A 22,413-nucleotide genomic window follows, 5' to 3' on the forward strand; every position below is an offset into this window, starting at 1 on the left:
GAAATCCACAGCACTGTTGTTTTCAGCGCCTCAAGACATTCAAAGACTAATAATACACACACACACACACACACACACACACACACACACACACACACACAAACTATATATATATATATATATATATATATATATATATATATATATATATATATATATATATATATATATATATATATATATATATATATACATATCAGTGTACTTCTCGTTTTATCCACTAGATGGAGCAATTTGTCTTCTAATTGTCATTATGGCTCAGCAACAGCCCTTAACAATAAAGTTTTATGTACTGTACTCTTATTTGTTTTAAGGTTATAAGGTCAGAAATACCTCCAGGAACAAAGTACATGAAAGTGGAGCAACAGATATGTGTTATTTGTCATTTTTTTAATAATTTACAAATCAATTTTAAACACAAAGAAAGGTACAGAGCCAGTGTGAAATATTGTAATGTTGTGTAATTGCTGCTAATTGAAAAGGCTTTAGTTCAAACTGAAAATTTTTGTATTGTTTGTAAAACAAAACATGTATAGATGATGGCAGTCTTATAAAAGGATAATCATCACATTTGGAAACAAGAGCTGCATGTTTCCATTATTAGATATCAGTTCCAGACATTTTCTCCCACATCATTTTGAAGATATACAAGCATGAGTCAGAGGGTATTGCAGAGCTGTGTGTCCAGTGTTATTCAGATGATGAGATGGTGACCACATTTATTCATCTGAGACATTCAAAACAGCAAGGTACGTTTTTGAAGAGCCTGTAGTATTCTTCCTGGATCTAAGACAAAAGAGACAAGAGAAGGTTTAGGATAAGAATATGACTCAAGATCATGTGATATGATGTTTTATAATGTGATATATCAGGGGTGTAGAGTAGCCAATAAGATTTAAAGAAGTGTTTGAGATGAGAAATTGGGAAGTTGTTGAATGCAGCTGGTTATACTAAGAGGTTGAAATAATCACAATGTACAAAATATCATTGCAGTTCACTTAGTTAAAGTCTCAGTGATATTGTTCTCTTCATTAACACTGATCTTCTGTGAATCACTTATGGGGAGTAGCCTTTAGAGGAGAGACCAAGCAGTTTCTATGGACTGATCAGGCCATACTGAACTGAGACTGTCTGAACCAAATAAGATTCTCTGATTGCGTCTTAAAAGCTTCCTGCCCATATTCCGACAACACATCGTGTGCAACCTTGTTGGTCAGAAATTGGTGGTTAATTGCCTAATGTGACTAACTACCTGGCACCTTTAGCGTGCTTATTTAAAGTTTCATTTGGTTCATCTTTTGTAAATTTATACAGCTAACACTGAGTTGAAACCAAATGATACCATTTGAAAGTGTAGTACCAGGCTGCAATTTTGGTAAAATTGATGTGCAAAGAATTAGGGGATATGATGAGCCACAAAGGATGCTCCCATTGTGTCCTTTACAGCTCGGGAAAAGAAGATCACAGTTGTCAGCCGTATTAGATATGCTGGAGTGATGCAGTCAGTCGTTAAATGCAACGTTCAGAGCCTGCAGCTCCTAATTTGACTCAATTATGCAGTTTTTCCTGTCCAATCACATGACTTGGTCACAATTAATTGCTGTATAATAATCTTTTCATCAAATATGTTTTTTGTTTGTTTGTTTGTTTTTTTTTATTGCTCTTCTTGAAAATGCGAATGAACAAAACACATCACTTTCAGAGTCAAAGAAACGTTAATAAATGCTTTCACAGCTGTTGGGCAGAATGCACTTTTACCATTTTAAAACATGTAATTGAATGAGTAATTATTAACTGTCCTGAAACTTTAATGATGACACCTTGCACATTACCTTTCTGGACAAGACGCAGAGGAAGATGAAGATAAACATCCCCTGGAAAGCGTTGGTGATGGTGAAGAGATAAGCAGTGAGGGTGGTCTCATTGAGGATGTGCAGCACTCCAAAAGTCCAGGTGGCTCCCAGCACGAACAGCAGAGCCAGCGCACCGCGGGCGCAAGACCTGAGGGTGACAACAACAAAACTCATTTCTGCTCATAGTAATTAGATCCAGCAAGGACACCGCATGATTCCATAACGATCCACCTGATGAAGAATTTACTGATTAATTTAGAAACATTTTGACCTTCTCCACTAAAAGCACAAAAATAATCCTACCTGATGTTTTCATAGTGGCTTATTTCAGGCTTTTTCACAGCAGTGTGCCGGTACACTTTGTAGATAATTACAACGAAAGCCAAAAGATTAACCTTTAAGGAGAAACAGAAACCACGGCATGAATATGTATAGTTAAAATTATTCCCTGTTTTTGATTCCAAGTAATAATTTCACTGTGATATTTTAGGATGTAGCTGAAACACACAAGCTTACCAGAATGATCAAGCATGCTGGGCCAATGAAGCTCCAAATGAAGTGGTTTTCTGTGCTCAGCCAGCACCTTTAATTCAAAGAAAGAAAGTTGTTTTAATTCCTCCTCCAGTAAAAGCAATATGTTATCTGTTTACTTCAGCCTAATCTAGACTCATCTTAATTATAACAGCGCTGTATGAGAGTACATATCCTCTTTATCTAACAATAACCAAAACAGCTGCTCAGTTATGAACTATCAGCACTTTCTCTGCATTACCGCAACATTTTAATGAGATTGTGCTTTGATAAACAAGACACTTAGTTTTATTTAGTGCTCTTTATGCAGTCTCTTTTTAACACTGATGCCCTTTCAGGATTTCACCTGTCTCCTTTAATTCTAAAACTATTTATCTTTCTCCCCTGACAAAAAAAGTTAAATTACAGTTTGCCCTTACAGACCTCTACGTATTAAAAAAGTGCTGCTTACACTTTATCAGTGCCGTAATACTGGGACCCAAGTGTTGCTGAGATGGCTACAACCACCGCCGGGCTCCCGTAGCCAAAGATGTAAAAGTTACGGTGCAGGAAGCCTTTGTTGTAGATGACGCCAACAACGATTAAGTAGAGATGGATGCCCTCGATGCACATCCAGGCAAAGGCCGCGAGGAAGAAATAGTGCAGCAGCCCAGCAATAACAGAGCAGAAAAGCTGCCAAGGGAGACAAAAGATGAGAGAAAGAAGAGAGAGAAGCAGATTTTACAAGTTTATTATGCGTGAAAAAGGCTGTTACTTTGCCTTTGTGTTAAATATTTATCATTACTGTCTTTTTTGTGCTTATCTGTGTCTTTTAGGCCGACTTAATTTTTTTGTGTTTTTGTTTGGGCTAAGGATTTCTGGGCAGAGAATTTTTTATTTCTATAAACAAATTACCACCAACACAGGGGAGACACAATCAACTTTACTTCCAAAATCAATGATCTGCTGGCATACTTACAAATACTGCACATAAACACAAACTCCTTTCCCTGGTTTCATCCGCGGCTCACCTTGTGCGTGTTCATGTTGATCCCCACCAGGAAGATGAACTCAGCCATGAAGAGGCTGCAGCACAAGTTCTTGTGGATGGTGGTTCTGGTGCTCTGGATCTCGCTGAAGAACCAGAAGGTGAAGATGCACATGGACAGACAGATGAGGGAGATGATCATGCCCAGCTGGGTGATCCGGGTCAGGATGGTATGGTGGGCCACCAGCTGAGAAGCAAATAGAGAGGGAGGTGTTTCAAAAGTTGTAATTTGTTGTCTTCTCTGCTTGGGTTCATTTCATGTAGCATGGGGGCTGCACTGATACTTCAGGCTGCAGGCAAACTCGGCATACAAGTCTGAACCTGCTGAAGCTCTTGAAGGATGTTTGGAAATTGAATCACTTGAGCCCACTTTGCTAAATCTACGTTTTTGGCCAATTAATTCTTTATGTTTCCACTCTTCTCTCTGATTTATTGTTCACAACTCACAACATTTCTCTCAACAATGCAGGTAAAAATCTATAAAGTTGGGGCACTGTTCAGCTCTATAAATCAATGGAGAATGTTTCCTCAAAAGTTGTGGGTGGATTTCTGTTAAACTTTCTTTCCCAGTCGATATCTGTTGTGAGTCACCTTGCCTACAGGAGCTGCTGACCCTGACAGAGTTTCAGTTCTTTTTTTTTTTTTCTTGTGGAGACTTTTTGTGCAGCACAAAATGCTGTGTCTCGCAGCTTTTCAAATATATTACCTGAGTGGGACTGTAACACTTGTTAGACTTGGGGGAGGAAAAGGTGGATACTAAGAAGTTTGCACAATGTTGTCAATAAAGAACAGTGTCTCTGTGAGAAAGTACACACAAAAGTGGTGCACTGGGTAAGAATATTGATCACAGTTTGAGGATTACTTCATTTTCTAAAGTATTTAAATTTCCCATGAATTTAAAGATTGAAGCTGAAAAGAAGTCTCATTTGTCAACAAATCATTAGCAATAAAAAAAAAATGCAAATGTAAAATTAGGATGTACATTCTTCAGGTTTGTGACAATATATCCCTCCTTAAAGTGAAAATCCCTCACTGGAGGATATAGATTTTTGTGAAAACGGATTTTTCTTCAGTAGGGTAGTGTATAAAAACTCTCATTCCTAACAGATGTAACGATAGTTTTGTATGTCTAACATGAAACTTCAATAAATAAATCATTACCAGTCTATAAAAGTTTAAAAAAAAATCAAAGCATCACTACAACCTTTACTGCAGAATCTAGGTACAAGGTTGAACTCTTGCCCTCATTGAAAATACATTTGTTCACCAGCGACCTTAAATCATTTCAGTGCATAATTTAAAACCTTGGTGTAAATATTCAAAAGGAGAAATACCTTTACACTGCTAGCGTTGTATTTTTAATATCTGACCACTCACATTGGCTCGCCCAGAGGACATGAGGATGGCGAAGTGTGTGAGGTGGCTGCAGGAGCAGGTGGTGGCGTTGCTGTTGACATGGACAGTCTTGCAGCCATGAGTGGCCCAGCGGCCTTGCAGGCTGTCAGGCTCGTACTCCCAGAAGGCGCACTTGGTCACATCAGCTTTAGTGTCGATAGGCTGCGGGGCAGACACAGGGAAGGAGGGAGCCGTTAGCGGGGCTGGTTTTATTAGTTTTTGTCCCATGCTGCTTTAAGATACCACATCACCAGAGGGGTTCAGAGTCATTGTGCAGGTCACACCAAAACAGCATTTGAGAGGAATTTTTATCAGTCAAAATCTGACCCAAAAACAGAGCGGTATTATATTTTAGGTATTTTTTCTGAAATGATTGATGTACCTAAATACGTTATATTCATTTTAAAGCAACTTAAGTGAGCAATTTTATAATCATTATCTTAATGTCTGTTGGCATTGGGAGGGGCTGGGACACTGTCTTTTTTCTTCTTGTAACTGAGTTATACATTTGTCTGTTGAAAGAAGCAGCTTGAACATTTTTGCTTACTTTTGCGAGTAATAATGAGACAAGAGGCGTCACCTTGTCCACAGGGGGGCGCAAAAATTGACTCATATATATATATATATATATATATATATATATATATATATACATATATAAATATATATATATATATATATATATATATATATATATATAAATATATATATATATATATATATATATATACATATATATATATATATATATATATATATATATATATATATATATATATATATATATATATATATATATATATATATATATATATATATATATATATATATATATATATACATACATACATATATATATATATATATATATATATATATATATACATATATATATATATATATATATATATATAGATACATACATATATAGATATAGATATAGCATCCCAAAAACACTGTGAAAAACTATGAGTGTTATTTGTTTTTGATCAAAATCCATACAGTTCTATTGAAAGCAGAGCTAAAATTTTTAACAAGTAACCCCAATATTGCAGTTTTACAAAAGATAATTAATGTGATATATATATATATATATATATATATATATATATATATATATATATATATATATATATATATATTCTGAGGTATCTTCTTGGATCAGTTCTATATTATAAAAAAAGTCCATTGCAATTGCATTTAATTTGATTAGAAATCTACCCTTGACTGTGGTGTGCAGACTCTGAGTGTGTCACAAAAACAATGTCCAGGTTTGTGTCAAGAATACAGAAATCATGTTTCACAGGAAAATTCCTCGCCGGCAGAAAGTAGAGCCAAAATTATTGATTGTTGCTCTTTGGAGGCAATTTACAGTATTTTTTTTTCACTGCTCAACATAAATCAACACCTCCTTTGTTAGGCCCAAGCCTCCAGGGCCCAACAAAAGTAATGATTTCACTTTCTCATACATTTTAATTATCCTAAAAGATAACAACAGTACATTAACTTTTAGGGTTATTTCCCCCATTTCTCGCTTCGCTCCGTCATTTGTTCGCCGTTACTCCTCCTTTTCTCTCGACTGAGTGGTCACTGCAGAATTACATGCACCCAAATCTTAAAATGTCACAACTTGACGCGCAGCACTGACTACTTTTCCCATGTGATTTTGTTAAAATTTGACTTTAATAGACACCTATAAAGTTACAGCAATGATGGCTCCCATCTGACGAGGCTTTTAAGCTTAAAAGTCATTGATTTAAATTCAGCATAACTCTGCTAGAGGATAATGTTCATTACTGTGTTTTATATGGTATGAAGAAGTGCAGTTATAGCCAAAAACAGAGAGGGAAACCTTCCACTAGGTTTGCAAAATAATGGAAAAACTTTTAATTAGAATAGTGGTGCTTCAGAGTTGTGTTTAGTTTTAAATTAGGTCAGGAGGAAATTTTTAAAGGGAGAAATAACAAAGTTCCACCATATATTATAAATAAAATAAAATAAAAAAGAGCAGCCCACTAGCAGAGAATCTGCCAATGTGCCAGTCTCAGCACTCAGCTCAGTCTTTACCTCGCTGTGTCTCAGAGTGAAGGTGACATGGTCAAGTTGGTAAACGTCAGCAGGTTTGACGGCTGCTGCTACGACTTGGGAGTTGACAGTGATTTCCCCTGTTCCTGCGTAGCGTGAGTAGTCAGTGACACCCGGGTCGCTGCTCGGCTTCAGGATGTCACCCAGGCTGTCATATTTTACAAACACCACCGACACACTTCCTAATGGACACAAACATTATAAACAAAGACAGGACAGGGTCAGACCTCACCAGGGCTTTAATCAAAAATCTTATGTTTAGTTTTGACTCGGCAGATATATCTTGGTACAGCATTCAGTAGACAATTCACATCATGAATTGTATTTTTTTTTCACAGCTTGACCCACATTGCTGCAGCTTCTCAAAGCATTTCCAAAACTAGGTTTGCAGCTTTTTCAGTCCATGACTGATTTTACTGCTTAGATATGATCAGAACTGATATTCAAAGGTTTAATCCAAAAAAGAAAGTTGCTTTCATCTTGGCATACCACAAAACAAGGCATTAGAAAAAGTGCAAGAAAACAGCATGCAGATGGTGACAGGTTACTTTACCATTTCTGTTCTCCTTTGGTCCCAGTTTTGGAATCAGGCTGATCTGATCTCCTGCCATGGTAGCAGAAAGTTTAACTCTTTTGTGTCGAGCATCAAAAGTGAAGAGTTTCAGTTCTGTGGTATTGGGAGGAAAAAAAAGTCATTAAGGAATTAAAGTATGATAATAACAATTATCCAATATGCATGTTTCTGCACAAAGGTGGGAGATAAATTGCAGACAGTTTTAAGATAGCTTGAGATTGTCTGTTAGTAATAATTTTACCCATTTCAGGGGCTTTAATTTGCAGCTCAGTGGGAGTTTTGTAGTTGTTGGCCAGTATCAGAGCACTTTCTTCGACAGTGTGCAGCAGCTTGGTGATGGTGTGTTCCCGGCGCTCTTCCTTCATTCTGCTCCAAGTCACCATCTCATCCTTCTCCACCAGGTTATTCACGGCTTTTACTAATTTCTGTTGAAAAGTGGATTTTTCTGTGTGACATGTTTCAATCTATAAGAGCTAAAACCTGTATTACTGTTCTCAAAATCCAAACACAGAGGACTTTAAATTCACTCTTACAAGATGGTATGTAGAAATATGGAGTGCATGTGGTATTTTTTTTGCTAAGACCAGTTCAATGCATGGCTGCAGCTCAGACAGAACTCATAATGTAGAAAGAGAAACACAAATGAAAAAAGTATTACAGTGAGAGTGGAGTTGATGGCGGATGGTTTGACAGGGTGACCGGTCAGTGTTGATGCTGACTGACTCAAGACCTCGATGTATGCGATCACTTCCACTGAGGTGAGATCTCCAGATGTCTGCTTTACAATTTCCTTCAGCAGACTCTGCGGCTCCGTTAGGTTGCTCATCTAGGATTGAGGAGAGAAAAACATACTTCAAAAAGTTTCATGTCTGCTTTAGACTTTTGCTTGTTTGATCCAGACTTTGAAGTTACCATCTTTGAAATTGTCAAGGCTTTTCTATTTAACCAGAGTTATTGGTTTATCCTTTTAATCAAATACACAATGATGGGCAATAACAAATGAAGGCTAGCAAATTTTGCCATGGCAAAAAAATACAGAAGTAGTGTATATATATTAGCAATTAATTAAAATCTGGTGAAATTTCAATACTAGTGCACAGAGGCGGTTAAAAGCCAAATTATTTTTTTTCAATTCTGAGGTTGAGCCAATAAAGAAACAACAACAACAACAAAAAAAAGATATTTCAAAATAATTATTCTCACCTTAAAGACAGCTGTCCAACACGAGAGTTAAGATCTGACCGTTTTCTCTGATTTCTGATTAGAATTATTCTGAGGTTTGAGTCAGAGCAAAGACTTTTTAAAATCAGAGTCTTATTTTAATCTTAAAACCCTGACTTTAGGATACCAAGATTAAAGTCAGACACTTAACTTTTTTTTTAATAGTGTCCAAAGATCAAAGACAAAACTTAAACGTTTTCCTCAGAAAATTTTGGTTTGAGTCAGAATTTTGAATCCTGACTTTGTTTTTCTGCTCAAACATCAACTTCAATCTCAGAATTCTGACTGAATTGGAAAAAAAAGATGCAAACCTTTTTTTTTTTTTTTTTTTTTTTTTTGTAACCTGGCCTAACCTTCAAACCATTTTTTTCAGTTGCCCCAGTCCTCTTCATTTCATGTGCAACCTACATAACTTCCCACTTGGCTGGTCTAAATACTTAGTTATCTGTCTTAGTGAGTAATGATGAAATGAATCCTTGAGGAAAGTCCATGTTAGGGTCCTAAAATGCAGGCTGATACACAAATTCTCCACTTTATCTATGCAGAAGAATTTATATCACTTTAGGAGTCTAAAACTGCTGATACTGATGAAACATACTAATATTTTGACTACTCTTGTCAAATAGCAGATCAACAGAGGATCAGAAATGGCTTTTACTTCATGTTTGATTGATCACGGTGTTGAAGCGTCCTTGTGACTTCACCGATCCCTTTAATCCTGTCATTACATGCCCATCTTCTTTCTCTCCAACAGAGGGCAGTGTCATCATATCTATCTTTACCTCACCCAGTTGAACTCCTGATGAGAAAGTACTCACATATTCAAGTGTTTTGTTGACTGTCTGCATGATGCACCCGGTGTTGTCATGGCAGTATTTTTGGGGATGATCTGCAAAACAACAATTACCAAAAGTGTCTCTTTGATTGCTTAATTCATTTCCATAATTTCAGCAGGATAAAACAGGTTACAGTACTGACTAAGCTGCGTAAAACTTGCACAGGGATAACATCACATGGCTGCTTTTGTTATCAGCTTTGCAAAATAATAAAATAAATCAGAAAATTGAAGATTGCACCATTTACTTGATGTATTGCATAATAGATCCTGCGCCAAAAAAAAAAAGTGTAAAATGGCTAGCTCAGTGTTGTGTGCAGAAGAAAATAGAGATGAGGAAAGATGCATGTCCTTGGATGTAAGTACCCGTGCAAGTATGATAGTGTGTGTGTTTGTGTGCTCTTCAATCCTCATACCCACCTTTACATCTTTCTCCTCTCCCTGGATGAAAGTGCTTAGAGCCTGACATTGGAATGTAATCACGCTGACAGGTGCAATAGAAAGATCCATTCGTATTATGGCAGTGTGAGTTTGGTCCACAAACCTGTCCAGACTTGCATTCGTCAATATCTGAAACAAGCAAATGAAAAGTTCAGCTCAGATTCAGGAAAACAAGAAAAATGTTGCTGTGATAATCTCAACGCTACTGTTTTCAAACAGGAAACAAAAACATATTTCTGCAAGGTGTTTCTACCTCACTGAGACTGACAGTGAAGTAAAAATTTGGAATCTTATTCATACAAAGAGTGTAACGTGTAGAGTGTAGCATAAGTATTCCTACTTGTTGCATTTCTAATTGATTTTAGGAGATGAACAGCAACTCATGCATGCATTTCACACGTTTGAATATTCATAAATCAGCCTTTCAGATCAGCCACGTGCTTCTTTACAGTATTGAATGCAATGTGCCACCCAGCTGGATTTCTGCAGAAACACTTAATGCAGCAGTTTGAGTTAAAGGTGCTGCTTGTCTTTTCTAAATGCTGCAAATGATCTCAGGTGTAGACTCAGAATAGCAGATGGGAAGGAAGTGAAAGGCCAAGAGAACAATTCCCTCCAGCATGTTCATCCTCCACAGCAAAGTGAAAGAGAAAACAGCTCACACACACACACACGCGAACACTAACACACACAGCTTTGGTGCCCCCACAGCTCTTTGCCAACTGCATTTACACATACACAGAAACAGCAATTCCCAATTCTTGTAATGTCATCAAATGTTATATATGTGTAATTATACATACACACATATATATTTTTTAATTCTGAGCAAGATCTTTACCTGTGCATTCAGTGCCATCATTGGGCAGGAACTGATCCAGTCCAGTCGATGTGTATCCAGAGACACATGTACAGTAGTAGCTTCCTGCTGTGTTGGTGCAGTTCCCCCTTTCCCCGCAGATATTAGTCACATTCTGGCACTCGTTGTCATCTGTGGTGGGATGAAAAGAAGGGAGAGCCAAACTGTTCAGCTGGGGGAGAAAATAAATTCTAAAAATGATGGCTTCAGATTTTTTGATCCTTAAAAAAAAAAAAAAAAAAAAAAAAAGATGAAAAATGTAAAAATGTAAAATAAATAAAGTAACAATGAAAGTTATAACAATAATGAAAAAAAGAGGAGACATACACAAAATGTCATTGCCTTGTTTTTTTGTTGTTTTTTTTTCCAGGGGCAGTGTATTGAGTAAAGAGAACAGTCTCGCACTCAAAACCAATTGAAGGTGATTTTTTCTCTCTCCGTACAAATATAAAATCAGAGGGAACTGATTCAAAGTGATCAAGAAAAAATGTAAAAATTTAGTCTGAGCTCATTTGGACAAGGGTACTTTCACTTTTGGAAATTATCTGGCTGTCAAGTTATTTATCTATGATATTAATAATGTGTTTTAGTTTGTATAACATTTCTTAATATCATAATTCTTTTATTTCTTTTAATTAAACAACATCCTAGCACTTGTTTTGCCATATTTCCTACATTTCCCATGAAGCCTGTCAATAAACTCTGAAGCAGCCAAAACTGTATCAATCCGGTGCTCTCCATGTGTGCCTCCCCTCACCCTGAAAGGCTGAAATCCTTTCTGGTGAAAGTAAAATATGCACTGCCGCTGATGGAAAAAATGAATAAATACATAAAAGATGGACAAAAAAAATGAAAACAAAAATTGTTCAAAATGATCTGTCCTGTCAAAAACCCTTTCTTTGTGACAGTGAAAGCAATTCCCAATTCTTGCAATTCCTATTAAAATAAATAAATAAATATTTAAAAAAAAAAAAAAAAAGAAGACTAAGCAATCGCTGTTTAAAGAAAATACTGCCAAACACTAAAACTGGCTTTGGTGGCAGCAAAATTAGAAGTAGCAACCAGAGTTAGCATTTAGCCTTTAATTGATTCATATTTCTCCATACTTAAGAGGTAGCTTCATTCTCTATGTCCACTAAAGTGATAAGGTGTAACAAAGCAGCACATTTTCTGCTTTAAAAATCAACTTTTTGTATGTCTTGTAGTTTATATTCAAACAAACAAAATCATTAACCGATATCTCAGATTGCAATGCCATTCTCATCTAGGGTGCAAGCGTTCAGGTAAATTTGATCTACCATCTGAGGTCTTATCTCTGACTCCCAGGTCTATCGATCAGAGCCTTGGTGGACTTTTGTGTAAAACTTCTTTCTATTGTTCACTTTTTCAATAGTACATATAATATGATATAATAGTTTTAATGCTTGTGATAAAACATTGTGTTGCCATCTTGTAGCTCAGGATTTTAAAGCTCCAGATTTACAGCATCTTTATCTGCGGATGCTGCTGCAGCCCACACAGTATAGAAAATGCTGGTCCAGCTTCCGTCTGCACTCCCACAGTTTATTGGAAAATGACCTGCTAAGACTTTCCATTGTTGTTTGACTCTTCTCGGTGTGATGAACACTGCACTCTTCCTATCCTCTGTACCTTTTGCACAAAAGCTGTCCGGGAAGGGAAATCCTCTGCTCTGATGAGGGAGGTGACTGTATCCAAAGGGGAAATACCTCCATAACATATGGGACCCTTGAGCCGTCAATGTCGCACAAACACGTCATCCACGAATCTTATGACCCACTTTGATGCCTTGGTTTTATTTTCAAGTGTGAAGAAGGTGTTTTGACTTTTTGTCACTTTGTGTTTTAGGTGTATAAGGTGACTGAATGGACCCTCTTATTTTCTCTAACATGAAACAGTGTTTAGTCTGAACATGCACAAAAGGTTAATGTGGTATGACCTCATTTATGATACATCGTTTGACATTTTTACCAAAAAAAAACAAAAAAGTTCCATCAAGTAGGATTTATTTTGTGTGGTGCTACATTGGGACTTACAAGGTGCACTCTGTTTTTAAATCATTTGACACATTTTTCATAACTTCCCATGTTTTTCATTGAGTTTTGGCTCTCGTTAGATAGGAGCTCGACTCTGATTGTGATCAGGTTTGGTCAGGAAACAGAAAGGGCTCAAGGAATTCTAAACAGGCCAGAAGCACAACACGAGTAACAATGAAGACTGAGAGCCAACACTGGCCACTCAAAATGTTACACATTAAGCTGCATTGTAAAGATACCATCCACACCGTGGTGAAGGCGGCTGCCATCTTGATGTGAGTCAAAAAGAAAAATAAACCATGGCTGAAGAAAAGCTGATTGAACTGATTCAAAGTTCATCTGACAGAAGGATCAGTTGAAACAAGTTTAGTTAAACTTCTCCTTTACGAACATACTCAGAAGGAGCCTTAAAGTTTTTTAATCAATAACAAAGCCAAAACAGAGGGAAAACAACAACAAAATGTTTTCTTTGTGCATAAAAATCACTCTGGTTGATAATTCCCACCTAGGTTTTTGAACAAAGAGTTGCAACATGCTGGCTTCAAAATTGCAGCAGATTCTTGTTTATTGAAAAGCTATTCAACCAGGGAAAGCCTCATAAAGAAAGAGTGATAGTTTCTTTCGTACGATTTGTCCCAGTAATGGCAGGTAGCTGCACATTAACAAGGCAAATCTTTGTTTTTCTCTGTTTTTGCTACATTTTTCTGACACACTGTTGTCGTGCACAAGTACTATGTTCACCACATCTAGAGCCTCTTTTAAACACTCACATCCTTATTTATTTATTTTTTTCAGTGAAATAATAAAAATATTAAAAGCACAAGCTCCAAAAACAACTTGTGAGAAGTGTTGTCTCTGTCTGCTCATAAAGTGAAAACAACAACAAAGGCATGACTATTTGAAGTCAAGCCTTCCATGACAAGCACTGGTTGTACTCTTGCATCATTCTAAACAGTAATAGATATATACAGAGTGGGCTTTTTATGTCTATATTTACCGGTGCAAAATGAAGTTCCATCCCCGGTGTATCCTTGGTTGCAGAAGCAGGCATTGTTTGATCCGTTCAGGGCCTTGCATGTTGCCAGTTGGTGACATGAATCACAAATGTCAGAGAGGCTGCATGGGTCCATCAGACTGGAGAGCCATGCTGTGGAGACAAAAGAAAGGATACGTTTGACTCCTGCCACGAAAGAGTTAGTCTAAACCGACAGCTGAATGAGGCTGTGGATAAACTAGCATCTTCCTCCTCTCTGACTGCGCTAACCTGCAACTCATCTGACCACATGAGATCAACCAAAAACACAATGTAGAGAACTTAAAAGTTTTAGAAAGAGAGACACTAAATACAAGTGCTGAATGAAAAAAAAGCAAAGCATCTGCTAAATTTTTGAACAAGTTATAGTTATAAACTTTCCTTTTTTAAAAGCAATCCATTAGATAACACAAAGCCTTTAAGATAACATGGCCATGTCTAACACATGCTACATTAGGAAACAAAGAAGCTCACGTACCTGTCAAAACTACAAGTTTCATTGGTGACTTAAGTAAAGACTCCATGCTTGCGCTGGCTCTGGATTTTACTTGTAACACAGACTGTGGTGGGCTGGCTGGTGACGTAGACCACTTCCTTGCATCAGTCTTCCTGTTTCCCTAAACCGGGCCCTTCCTGTCCTGATCTTTAATCTGCTTTTGGAAAACAGGCAGCCAGGTTCCTCCACTAAACACTCCAACACAACACACTCCTTCATTTATTTTCATTTCACAGCTCATATAGGAGAAGCTTCAGCAGGGTTTTATCAATCTGATGTTATAATGTTGTCATAGTGTGACTTATGTCGCCATTTTGGAAGCCTCAGTGCTATTGTTCTCAGCTGGACATGTACAGTAAGCTATGTAAACACAGGCCAAAACAACACGGAAGGACGACCCCCTCCCTTCCGCAAAGGATTGTACACAATATCACACACATTCCGATACTGTCCGTCTTCAATTAATCACCTCTTTGAATGTCAGACTTCAAGGCCTCAAAATGTGTAATTCTTGCAGGCACTGGCTAGAAAAAGTTGCTGGGGGTAATATCAGATTAAACAGGGATGCTTCCCTCACTATTGTTTTTTTTGTTTTTGTTTTTTGAGTTATGAAGACAAAATCATTGCTCTAAATGGAACATGAATACATTTTGATTTGCAAGACTCAACGGAAAAAAAAAAGAAATCACACACGCTATAACTGTAAGACTGTTCTAAACGATGGCTGTGTTTTTTTTAGCATCTATGGCAACTTTTCAACCCTCTGTTCGCACAAAAGTTTCCTTCAATAAAGTGATCATACGCAGATACAGTGTGTCTATTATAAAGCTGTTAAAACACTGTGCTGATTGCCATTGTTCACATTTCTATGCGAGTGCCTAAAAAAGACGGGGTATTTCTATCAGCATAGATACACAAACAGCCCTTTGTGCAGTCGTTATGAACTAAGAGAGCCTTTGATGATAAGTGAAATACAAAAACATACTTTTGTTTTGTTTCTTTGCAACCTGCCATGGACTAATGACCCCATTCTCTGCTCGGGAAATGAGCAGGGCTGGGTGCTGTTTAGTTTTTGTCGCTTTGCTACTGACCCATAAAAAAAAAGTTGCACATAGTTTAGACAGCATTGCACCTATCGACACATGGCAGTATTAGGGCTCTCAAGCCTCCAAACTACCCACTTCATGAGCAGACGTGTATGATTCTGCTACTTAAGCTTCACGTCCATCATATCAGTGCTCTGAATTGTGGTTTTAAAGCTGAATCCCACTGAAAGAGGCAGTTAGGAAACAGGTGAATCCAAACGTAAAAAAATCTGACAATAGTCTAAAAGTGAAGTGGCCATTCAGGTGTAAGTGAAGCCTTTTCAAAGAGCTTTCCACTTTTTGCACACAAACACATTCATTGATGAATAGTTTCACTTGGAAGATAAGTTCTTTGTTGACTGTATTGCAATCTGTGGAGGAGGTTTGAATTGCTTAGGCAAGGCGTTCAGTTTATTGCTGAGAAAGGCAGCTGCTTTGAATGACACCATTAGAGCTGAGCCGCATTACTGTCCTGGGAAAGTGCTGGGTGAAAACCACATCTGAATGTCGAGCTCTGACACTCTCCCTAGAGTAAGGAAGGAAGTGATGTTGTCTAGAACAAACCTGGACTGATTGCAGCCTTCCTCCTCCTCCTCCTCCGCCTTTTAGTCTTAGAAAATCTCTCATTTAGGGAGAAATCCGTAAAGCTCTCACAGGAGCTTGCTTTCTCTACAATGACATTGTAAAAAAAGACACCTAAGAGAAAAGATCTGTTCAACTGTGGAGGCCGCCTTGTGTAAATGTTTCCTCTTTTCCTTTCCTCTCTCATGGATATGGAAATTCAGACCGCAGTTGGAGAACTTTGCGTAGGTGTGTGTGCATGAGCAAACAGAAAATGCTGTTTATGCGATTCAGGCCGTATTGAGATTTGTAAAAAGAGAGTACGCTGGAGAATCTATTTTGACACTTCTCACACATATCTGCTCTGATGTTGGCCTTATGCTCAGCCATGATGGGAGGACTGAATGTTGGGGCACAGATGGCAGCAAGTGTGTCATAAACTTGCAGCTCTTAAATATTTTAGTGCACAAGGCTGACGAGACAAAGCACGCTCTCTGCACGGGACCAGAGATGCCAGCTGCTGCATGGGTGGAGGCCCTGCAACATTTACATTACACTTACAACGAGGTGGCAACACACTACAAAACTGTCTGAACTTTATACAGAGGTGGCATTCATCCTGAAATTGAAATAACACCTGTCAGGCTCTTCAAGAAGAGGCTGTGACTGTGGTTTTGGTTGAAAATGAGATTTTGTCATTTTGGTTAGTCAGCATTTGGTCAGAGGAAGATAAGAGGATCAAGAATATCCTCTTATAAAGTCACAAATATCACCACAGTTTCAGAAGACTTTAACAAGCTGTTTGGCTGACCAGTAGAAAAGAAACCTTAAAAGCAGCTTAGCTGTATCGACCTGTACTTTGAGCAACCACAAACCACTGCATGATCACTGCATAATCAATCAAATACACAACACCCAGCTTAGACAACAGATTAATAAATAAATGAATAAAAAGATAAAAATCAGTTAGACGTACAAAAAAATTACAGATTACCTCAAATCAGACATTCAGGTGATCATAGCAGCAGCAAAGGCCCTCTTGAAACCTCAGTGGTTATATTATTCTTCATCTTTCCTGCCACTTTAAACCCAAATTGTGTGCCTTTAGCTTTAGACATGAATGCACCAAGTGAAAAAATTCATTCATGGCAAAAAATGTATGAATTCATTGTTTTTGTGCAGATACGTGCAGATACAAGCGCCCCCTAGATGGAAAAAACACAACTTCTCCAACTTCTTTGACCTACGTTTGTTTTGTGCATCACTATCATGCCAAAACCTACCAACATGGTGAAATCTGAACATGAAGTTCGCAAATTTGAGCTGAATGTCAGATTTTGATGCTTTATAGGGTTTGTATTTGAACAAACTTATCACAGTTTTGTTGTTTTTGTTTATTTTTAAATCATGTCCAAATTTGATTTTACAATTGTAACCAATGGACGTAATTGTAACCATTGGGGATGATTTTAGGTTAGCCCACCATCAAGAAAACCATGTAGTCAAAAATGTTTTCCCATCAACTGTGTCTTAGCCTTTTTAAAGTAGTATCTGCTTCATAGAAGGCAATTTTTAACAGTCAATAACAGTCTGGTACCAAAATAAAAACAATGATTTTTTTTTCTGACCCCCTAGCACTACCTTGTTCTCAGTTTGTTGACACAGTATGGCTGAAATACACCAGATGCATCTTCAGTCCGTCTCAGCTATGTTACGGCACCAGATCAAATGCGCCTCTATTCAAGTCAGTGTGTCAGCTTACACTGGATAACCTCTGTTTCAGTCCGGCTGGTCACAACTAATATGCAGCAATCCTGTCTTTGCCAGATGCCGGAGCTGTGATGCATTCACCGCAATTGGGACGGGACAGGAAGTAGTAGCTTGACTACAACATTGAACCGTAAAATGACATAATGAGCGGAGCCAGGCTAGGGGTTAACAGTTTTGAGGTTTTATATCCTAGCGTGAATGAAGAGCGGGATATCAGTGGGGTGGGACGTGAGGGAACTTTTTGGTGTGACCAGATACTAAAAGAAGCAAGTCATGTTGTACAAATGTCATATGGAGCAAGTCCTGACAGACAGCGTACAGTTTCAGTTTCTTGTAGCTATTATTTTGGTCTTTTTTTCTGCCTTTATTGAGAGATAGGTCATGGGATAAAGTCAAACTGAAAAAAAAGTGTGAAATGAGCACAGACTAGGGCTGCGTGACATGAGAAAAAAATCCTATTACTTTTTTTCTTTCATATTAATAATATTGATATTTACCATGATATAATCAAATACATATTTTTGTTAAGCTTTTGTTAAGACTGTTTAAAACATGGACGTAGTCTCGCCGACGTCACCCGTCTGTTTCTGAAGCGGAAAATGAAGCACATCGGCTATAGCGACCATATTTCTAGTGGCAAGGGCTTTGTGAACAGCTATTGGGCGCCTGTTGGTCACGTGACCCTGAGCTGTACCTCTGATTGGGTGAGCTCAGGGTCTTAATATCCTCTGAACAGGCGAATAAGAAAAAAATTCACCTCCGTACAATGTGTGTGCCTGCAGTAAAATTAACAACTCAGACAGGAGACGTTTTTTGAACCAGGCTGTAAATAGGTTAATTTCTGCTTTGAAAATGACTTTTTTTGGCTTGGTGTGTGTGTGACTTCCGCTACTTCCAGAGCCAGCCTCAAGCGAACACATGAGAAACAGCAGATTTTAGCACTTTTGCATTGTGTCATATTCTTTGACCGGAGGTTGCTGCTTGACTTAAACTCATAAGTAAGTTGTGAAGACGTCAGAAGGTTATTTCTTTGACTTGGTTCATTTTTTTTGTCAGAAGTTGAACATAACAGATGTACTGAAGAACATTTTAAAACTTAGACAAACAAAACAGGTACATCTACTTTAAACTACACTAAAAGTCTGACCAGGCAAAAGCTTTCAACTCTTAAAAGGAGACACAAACAAAATGGACCATTTACTTTTTTAACAAAAATATCTATATCGTTATATCCCCCAGGCCTAGCATAGACTGTTTGCTGTTTTGGTCAACTGTACCCCTGTTACTGCTGATAAGTTGTTGATCTATTAAGCACACATACTGTTTGCGGTATTGTTAATGTTATTGATAACTGTGTCCAACATTGCAGGTTTAACTTACCAGAATCTTCTGCTCCCTGCAGTTTTACTGTTTCAAAGGAAAAGTTTCATTTAAATGTACAGTAAAGTCAGTGCCTTTTTTTTCAAACATTGTCTTCTACCAAAAAGTCAAATAAATTGGGAGAAAAAAAAAAATCATATGCTTTGATCGACCAGCAGGTGCATTATTTTAACGGCCTGAAAGCACCCTGTGACATTTGTTATGACTGTGATGCCCCGCTTTGCATCAAGAGAAGAAAAACTCTGATTAAAACCCCTACTGTTAGATTTTTGCATTTTATTTCATGTGGGATGATGTCTGAGAATGTGCGTTGCTTCAGGTGGTTCTTTCCCCTGTCTTTCAGAAAGTTAAATCCTCTAAATGATACTTGAATTGTTTTCAGAAAGAAATTATGCCAATAATAACCCCAGCACATTCAAGTGTTATTTGCAATCAGTTCATCCTCACCTCCCACATACTGACTGTTTCTATTGGTTTGGATTTGGCTCTGAGTTACAGCAGGTGTCTGATGGTCCGGGTCCAGGTTAGGGTTTTTCTGCTGACACATAAGGGACAGGGGCAGAGCAGCAGAAAGGCCTGGTTTTACAACACTTGTACGGGATGCTAAAGGTCTTAAACTCTCAGTTTTACCCTGTTTAGACTCTGATACACAATTGCTAAAAGCTCAAGCTGAACAAATGTTTAAATGTTGGGTGTGGGGTGTGGTTGGACCAAAACTAAGTTTACAGAGAGACTAAATCAGATTCTTTGCAGACGTAAAAGTAGTACATTAATGAAGTGTAGTCAAAGGTTGCTATAGCCCAAATACACTTTCTTACATTTGTGGTTTAACAAAACAGGAGAGTTCTTCGTACATCTAATTTAGGAGACAGGTGCGTCGGAGAAAAAGACAATTTGAACAAGAAGGTGGACCCCCGCACACTGTCTAACTTGCAAGAAAATCATTTATTTGCAAAATTTCGGTCTCAGACCTTCAACAGGCAAACAGTTTAATCAAAAGGGCAGGACGTCTTAAATAAAAGGTGGCTATCGCACCTGTGGCCAATCATCATCATGAAGTAACATCTGCACCAGTAAAAATAAATACACAAGACAACAAACACACATTGACTTCCTGACAAAGATAGTCATCATAGTGAAAGACTATTTCAAGCCTGCAAATGAGGCTAAAACTAGAACTATCAATCACAAAATATGCTGTTTAGGGGACATTAAAGGTCCATAAGACAAGAAACATGAGAAACATTACATTAGACTTTAAGCTGGCACAGTCCATTGATGATTACGTCACTTAATTCCCAAGAGATAAAAAGTCTAGAATGCAGAACAACCTGATGGCATCAATACATCCAAACAGACACATATAATAGGTCACCTGGTCATTAAAAGTGGGCCTACATTTGTGGTTAAAACCTTCACATCCTCTACAGACTGTAATGTAAGTTTAAAAAAAAAGGCAAAAACCTTCTTTTGATTTCTGAACCACGATAGCTTTTTCTTCTTTTTTCTCTTTTTTTTTTCTTGCCACACTCAATATTCAGACAAGCAAAGCTGCAAAAGCTTACTAAATTATTTTTTTGAATTGAAGTGGATCGAAATAAAAGTCAGGTTTTAAAAACACACTTTAAACCACTCTTGGGTAATGGTAAGAGTAATTCAATAAGTCATCAGATCAAAGTCTGTTTGTGCTTCAACAAGAGGGAGGAAAGGGGTTAGTTAATTGTGTCTGATATGAATGTCAGGAGTACTGGGAAAGTGAGAAACACCAAGTGGAAATAGATGTTTTTTTAAATTATTATTATTATTATTTAATTTATTTATTTTTTTACTTTTTTTTTCTTGAATAAAAAAAGCTGTAAAACATCTATTGGTATCCATTAGTGCATAAATTATAAACAGTGCCATCAAAATCAAAGAAACAAGATGCATTGATCTGATTCTATCATGTGGTTTATTGTATTTTATTTTATTTATTTATTAATTTTTTCTTTCTTCATTTTTTTATTTTTTGCTTTCAAATGAATATCATAAAACCTAAAAAACCTGGAAACATCAATTGCAATTCCAACATTTTTTATATGCTATTTAAGGGGACCTTGTGCCTTTTGTGGCCACATGTATCCTTTTGTGTATTCCAACAAAGACTGAACATATTAGAATACTTTCATTACTTTAGTGAATAAAATGAGTCTTGGTCTCATCTAAGCCAAGTGAAAAATTGCAGCTGAATTAAATATTGAGTTTCAGCTGCCCTTTTACAGAAAACTGGTCTCAGCAGATCCACTTTTCATAACAGCTCATATCAAAATATGCAGGAAATCCAGCTGACTTCAACAATCTGTCATAAGCTTTTAAAAAGGAGGAGAAAACGATTCTAACGAAGTGAAAAGTTAATGCTGAAACAATTGAGATTTATGCTCATTGCTCTATCGGCAAAACCTGAAATGTACTGTACTCAGATGAAACCTCTGTGCAGCTGTATATACGAGATACACTTTTCCTCTGTGTCAATTCTGCATGTGGCCTTGAATTTTAAAAAAGGATCAATTTCTGCAAAGATCGGGTGCAATTTACAAATGAATTTCCTTCATGCTCTGCTGCTTCATAGAAGAATTTTTGTCCTGACTCAGATTGAACACAGTTGAATGATTCTATCCATATTCCTCACCTCCTTACGAGACAATGTTTTCCATTTTGTCTAACACAGAAGTCTAAAATTTCCATGTTTTAGGTGCAACAAGTGTTACTGATTGGGCCTTTTTTTTGTCTGCCACCAACCTCTTGTTAGGTTAGCGACTGGAACAAAGTGACACTGCAAAGAGCTCGTGCTCTGTCGAGGATGAAGGGGATTCTATTGAGGCGACAAAGCTTCACTCTGTCACTTTTCACAACTGCACTAATAAAATGAGTCAGGGCTTCTTTTCTGTTGGATTCATCAAATGTTCAAGGAGAAATCATTGCTGAATGATCATAAAAAACTGTTTGAATAATCCAACGAAAACATGACAAACATCTTTACACCTTACTGATATAGTGAGACAGCTTTAATATTTACTACTCTACTAATGTTTTCCATCTTTTCATTTTTTTTTTCATTTAATGAATCAAAATCTATAAATTTTCCTATCAAACTGTTAATTACCAGTTAAAAAAAAGTTATGAGAGCCTATAGCAGGCGTCATCCATTACATTTGTCAGAGGGCCATTTTTTAT

The 22,413-nt window shown here is 37.3% G+C and overlaps 1 protein-coding gene across 1 annotated transcript; it reads right to left on the reverse strand.

Moving 5' to 3' along the window:
• Positions 1 to 407: 407 nt before the first annotated feature.
• adgrl4 (adhesion G protein-coupled receptor L4) lies at positions 408 to 14,520 on the reverse strand. The gene is made up of 16 exons (XM_074668393.1): positions 14,387 to 14,520; positions 13,873 to 14,022; positions 10,804 to 10,953; positions 9,942 to 10,091; positions 9,505 to 9,575; positions 8,124 to 8,291; positions 7,707 to 7,890; positions 7,445 to 7,558; positions 6,874 to 7,073; positions 4,789 to 4,968; positions 3,395 to 3,598; positions 2,836 to 3,056; positions 2,370 to 2,436; positions 2,157 to 2,248; positions 1,833 to 2,001; positions 408 to 786 (listed from the first exon to the last, which is right to left on the reverse strand). Exons 1-16 carry the CDS (start codon positions 14,430 to 14,432, stop codon positions 724 to 726), a joined length of 2,229 nt encoding a protein of 742 aa, XP_074524494.1. The 5' UTR covers positions 14,433 to 14,520; the 3' UTR covers positions 408 to 723.
• Positions 14,521 to 22,413: the final 7,893 nt, after the last annotated feature.

The sequence above is a fragment of the Halichoeres trimaculatus genome, unplaced genomic scaffold (genome assembly GCF_033239565.1).
Source record: "Halichoeres trimaculatus isolate MK-OKI-2021-1 unplaced genomic scaffold, fHalTri1.1 fHalTri1_scaffold_4, whole genome shotgun sequence".
Classification (NCBI taxonomy): Eukaryota; Metazoa; Chordata; class Actinopteri; order Labriformes; family Labridae; genus Halichoeres; species Halichoeres trimaculatus.

What these genes read in the sequence shown, in the direction of transcription:
- adgrl4 (XM_074668393.1), bottom strand. Translation starts at nt 14,432, where the DNA reads ATGGAGTCTTTACTTAAGTCACCAATGAAACTTGTAGTTTTGACAG. An exon ending in CAGCATGCTTGATCATTCTG is followed by an intron (nt 2,249 to 2,369) that starts GTAAGCTTGTGT and finishes TTCTCCTTAAAG; the next exon opens with GTTAATCTTTTGGCTTTCGT. An exon ending in TCTGCGTCTTGTCCAGAAAG is followed by an intron (nt 787 to 1,832) that starts GTAATGTGCAAG and finishes CTTTTGTCTTAG; the next exon opens with ATCCAGGAAGAATACTACAG.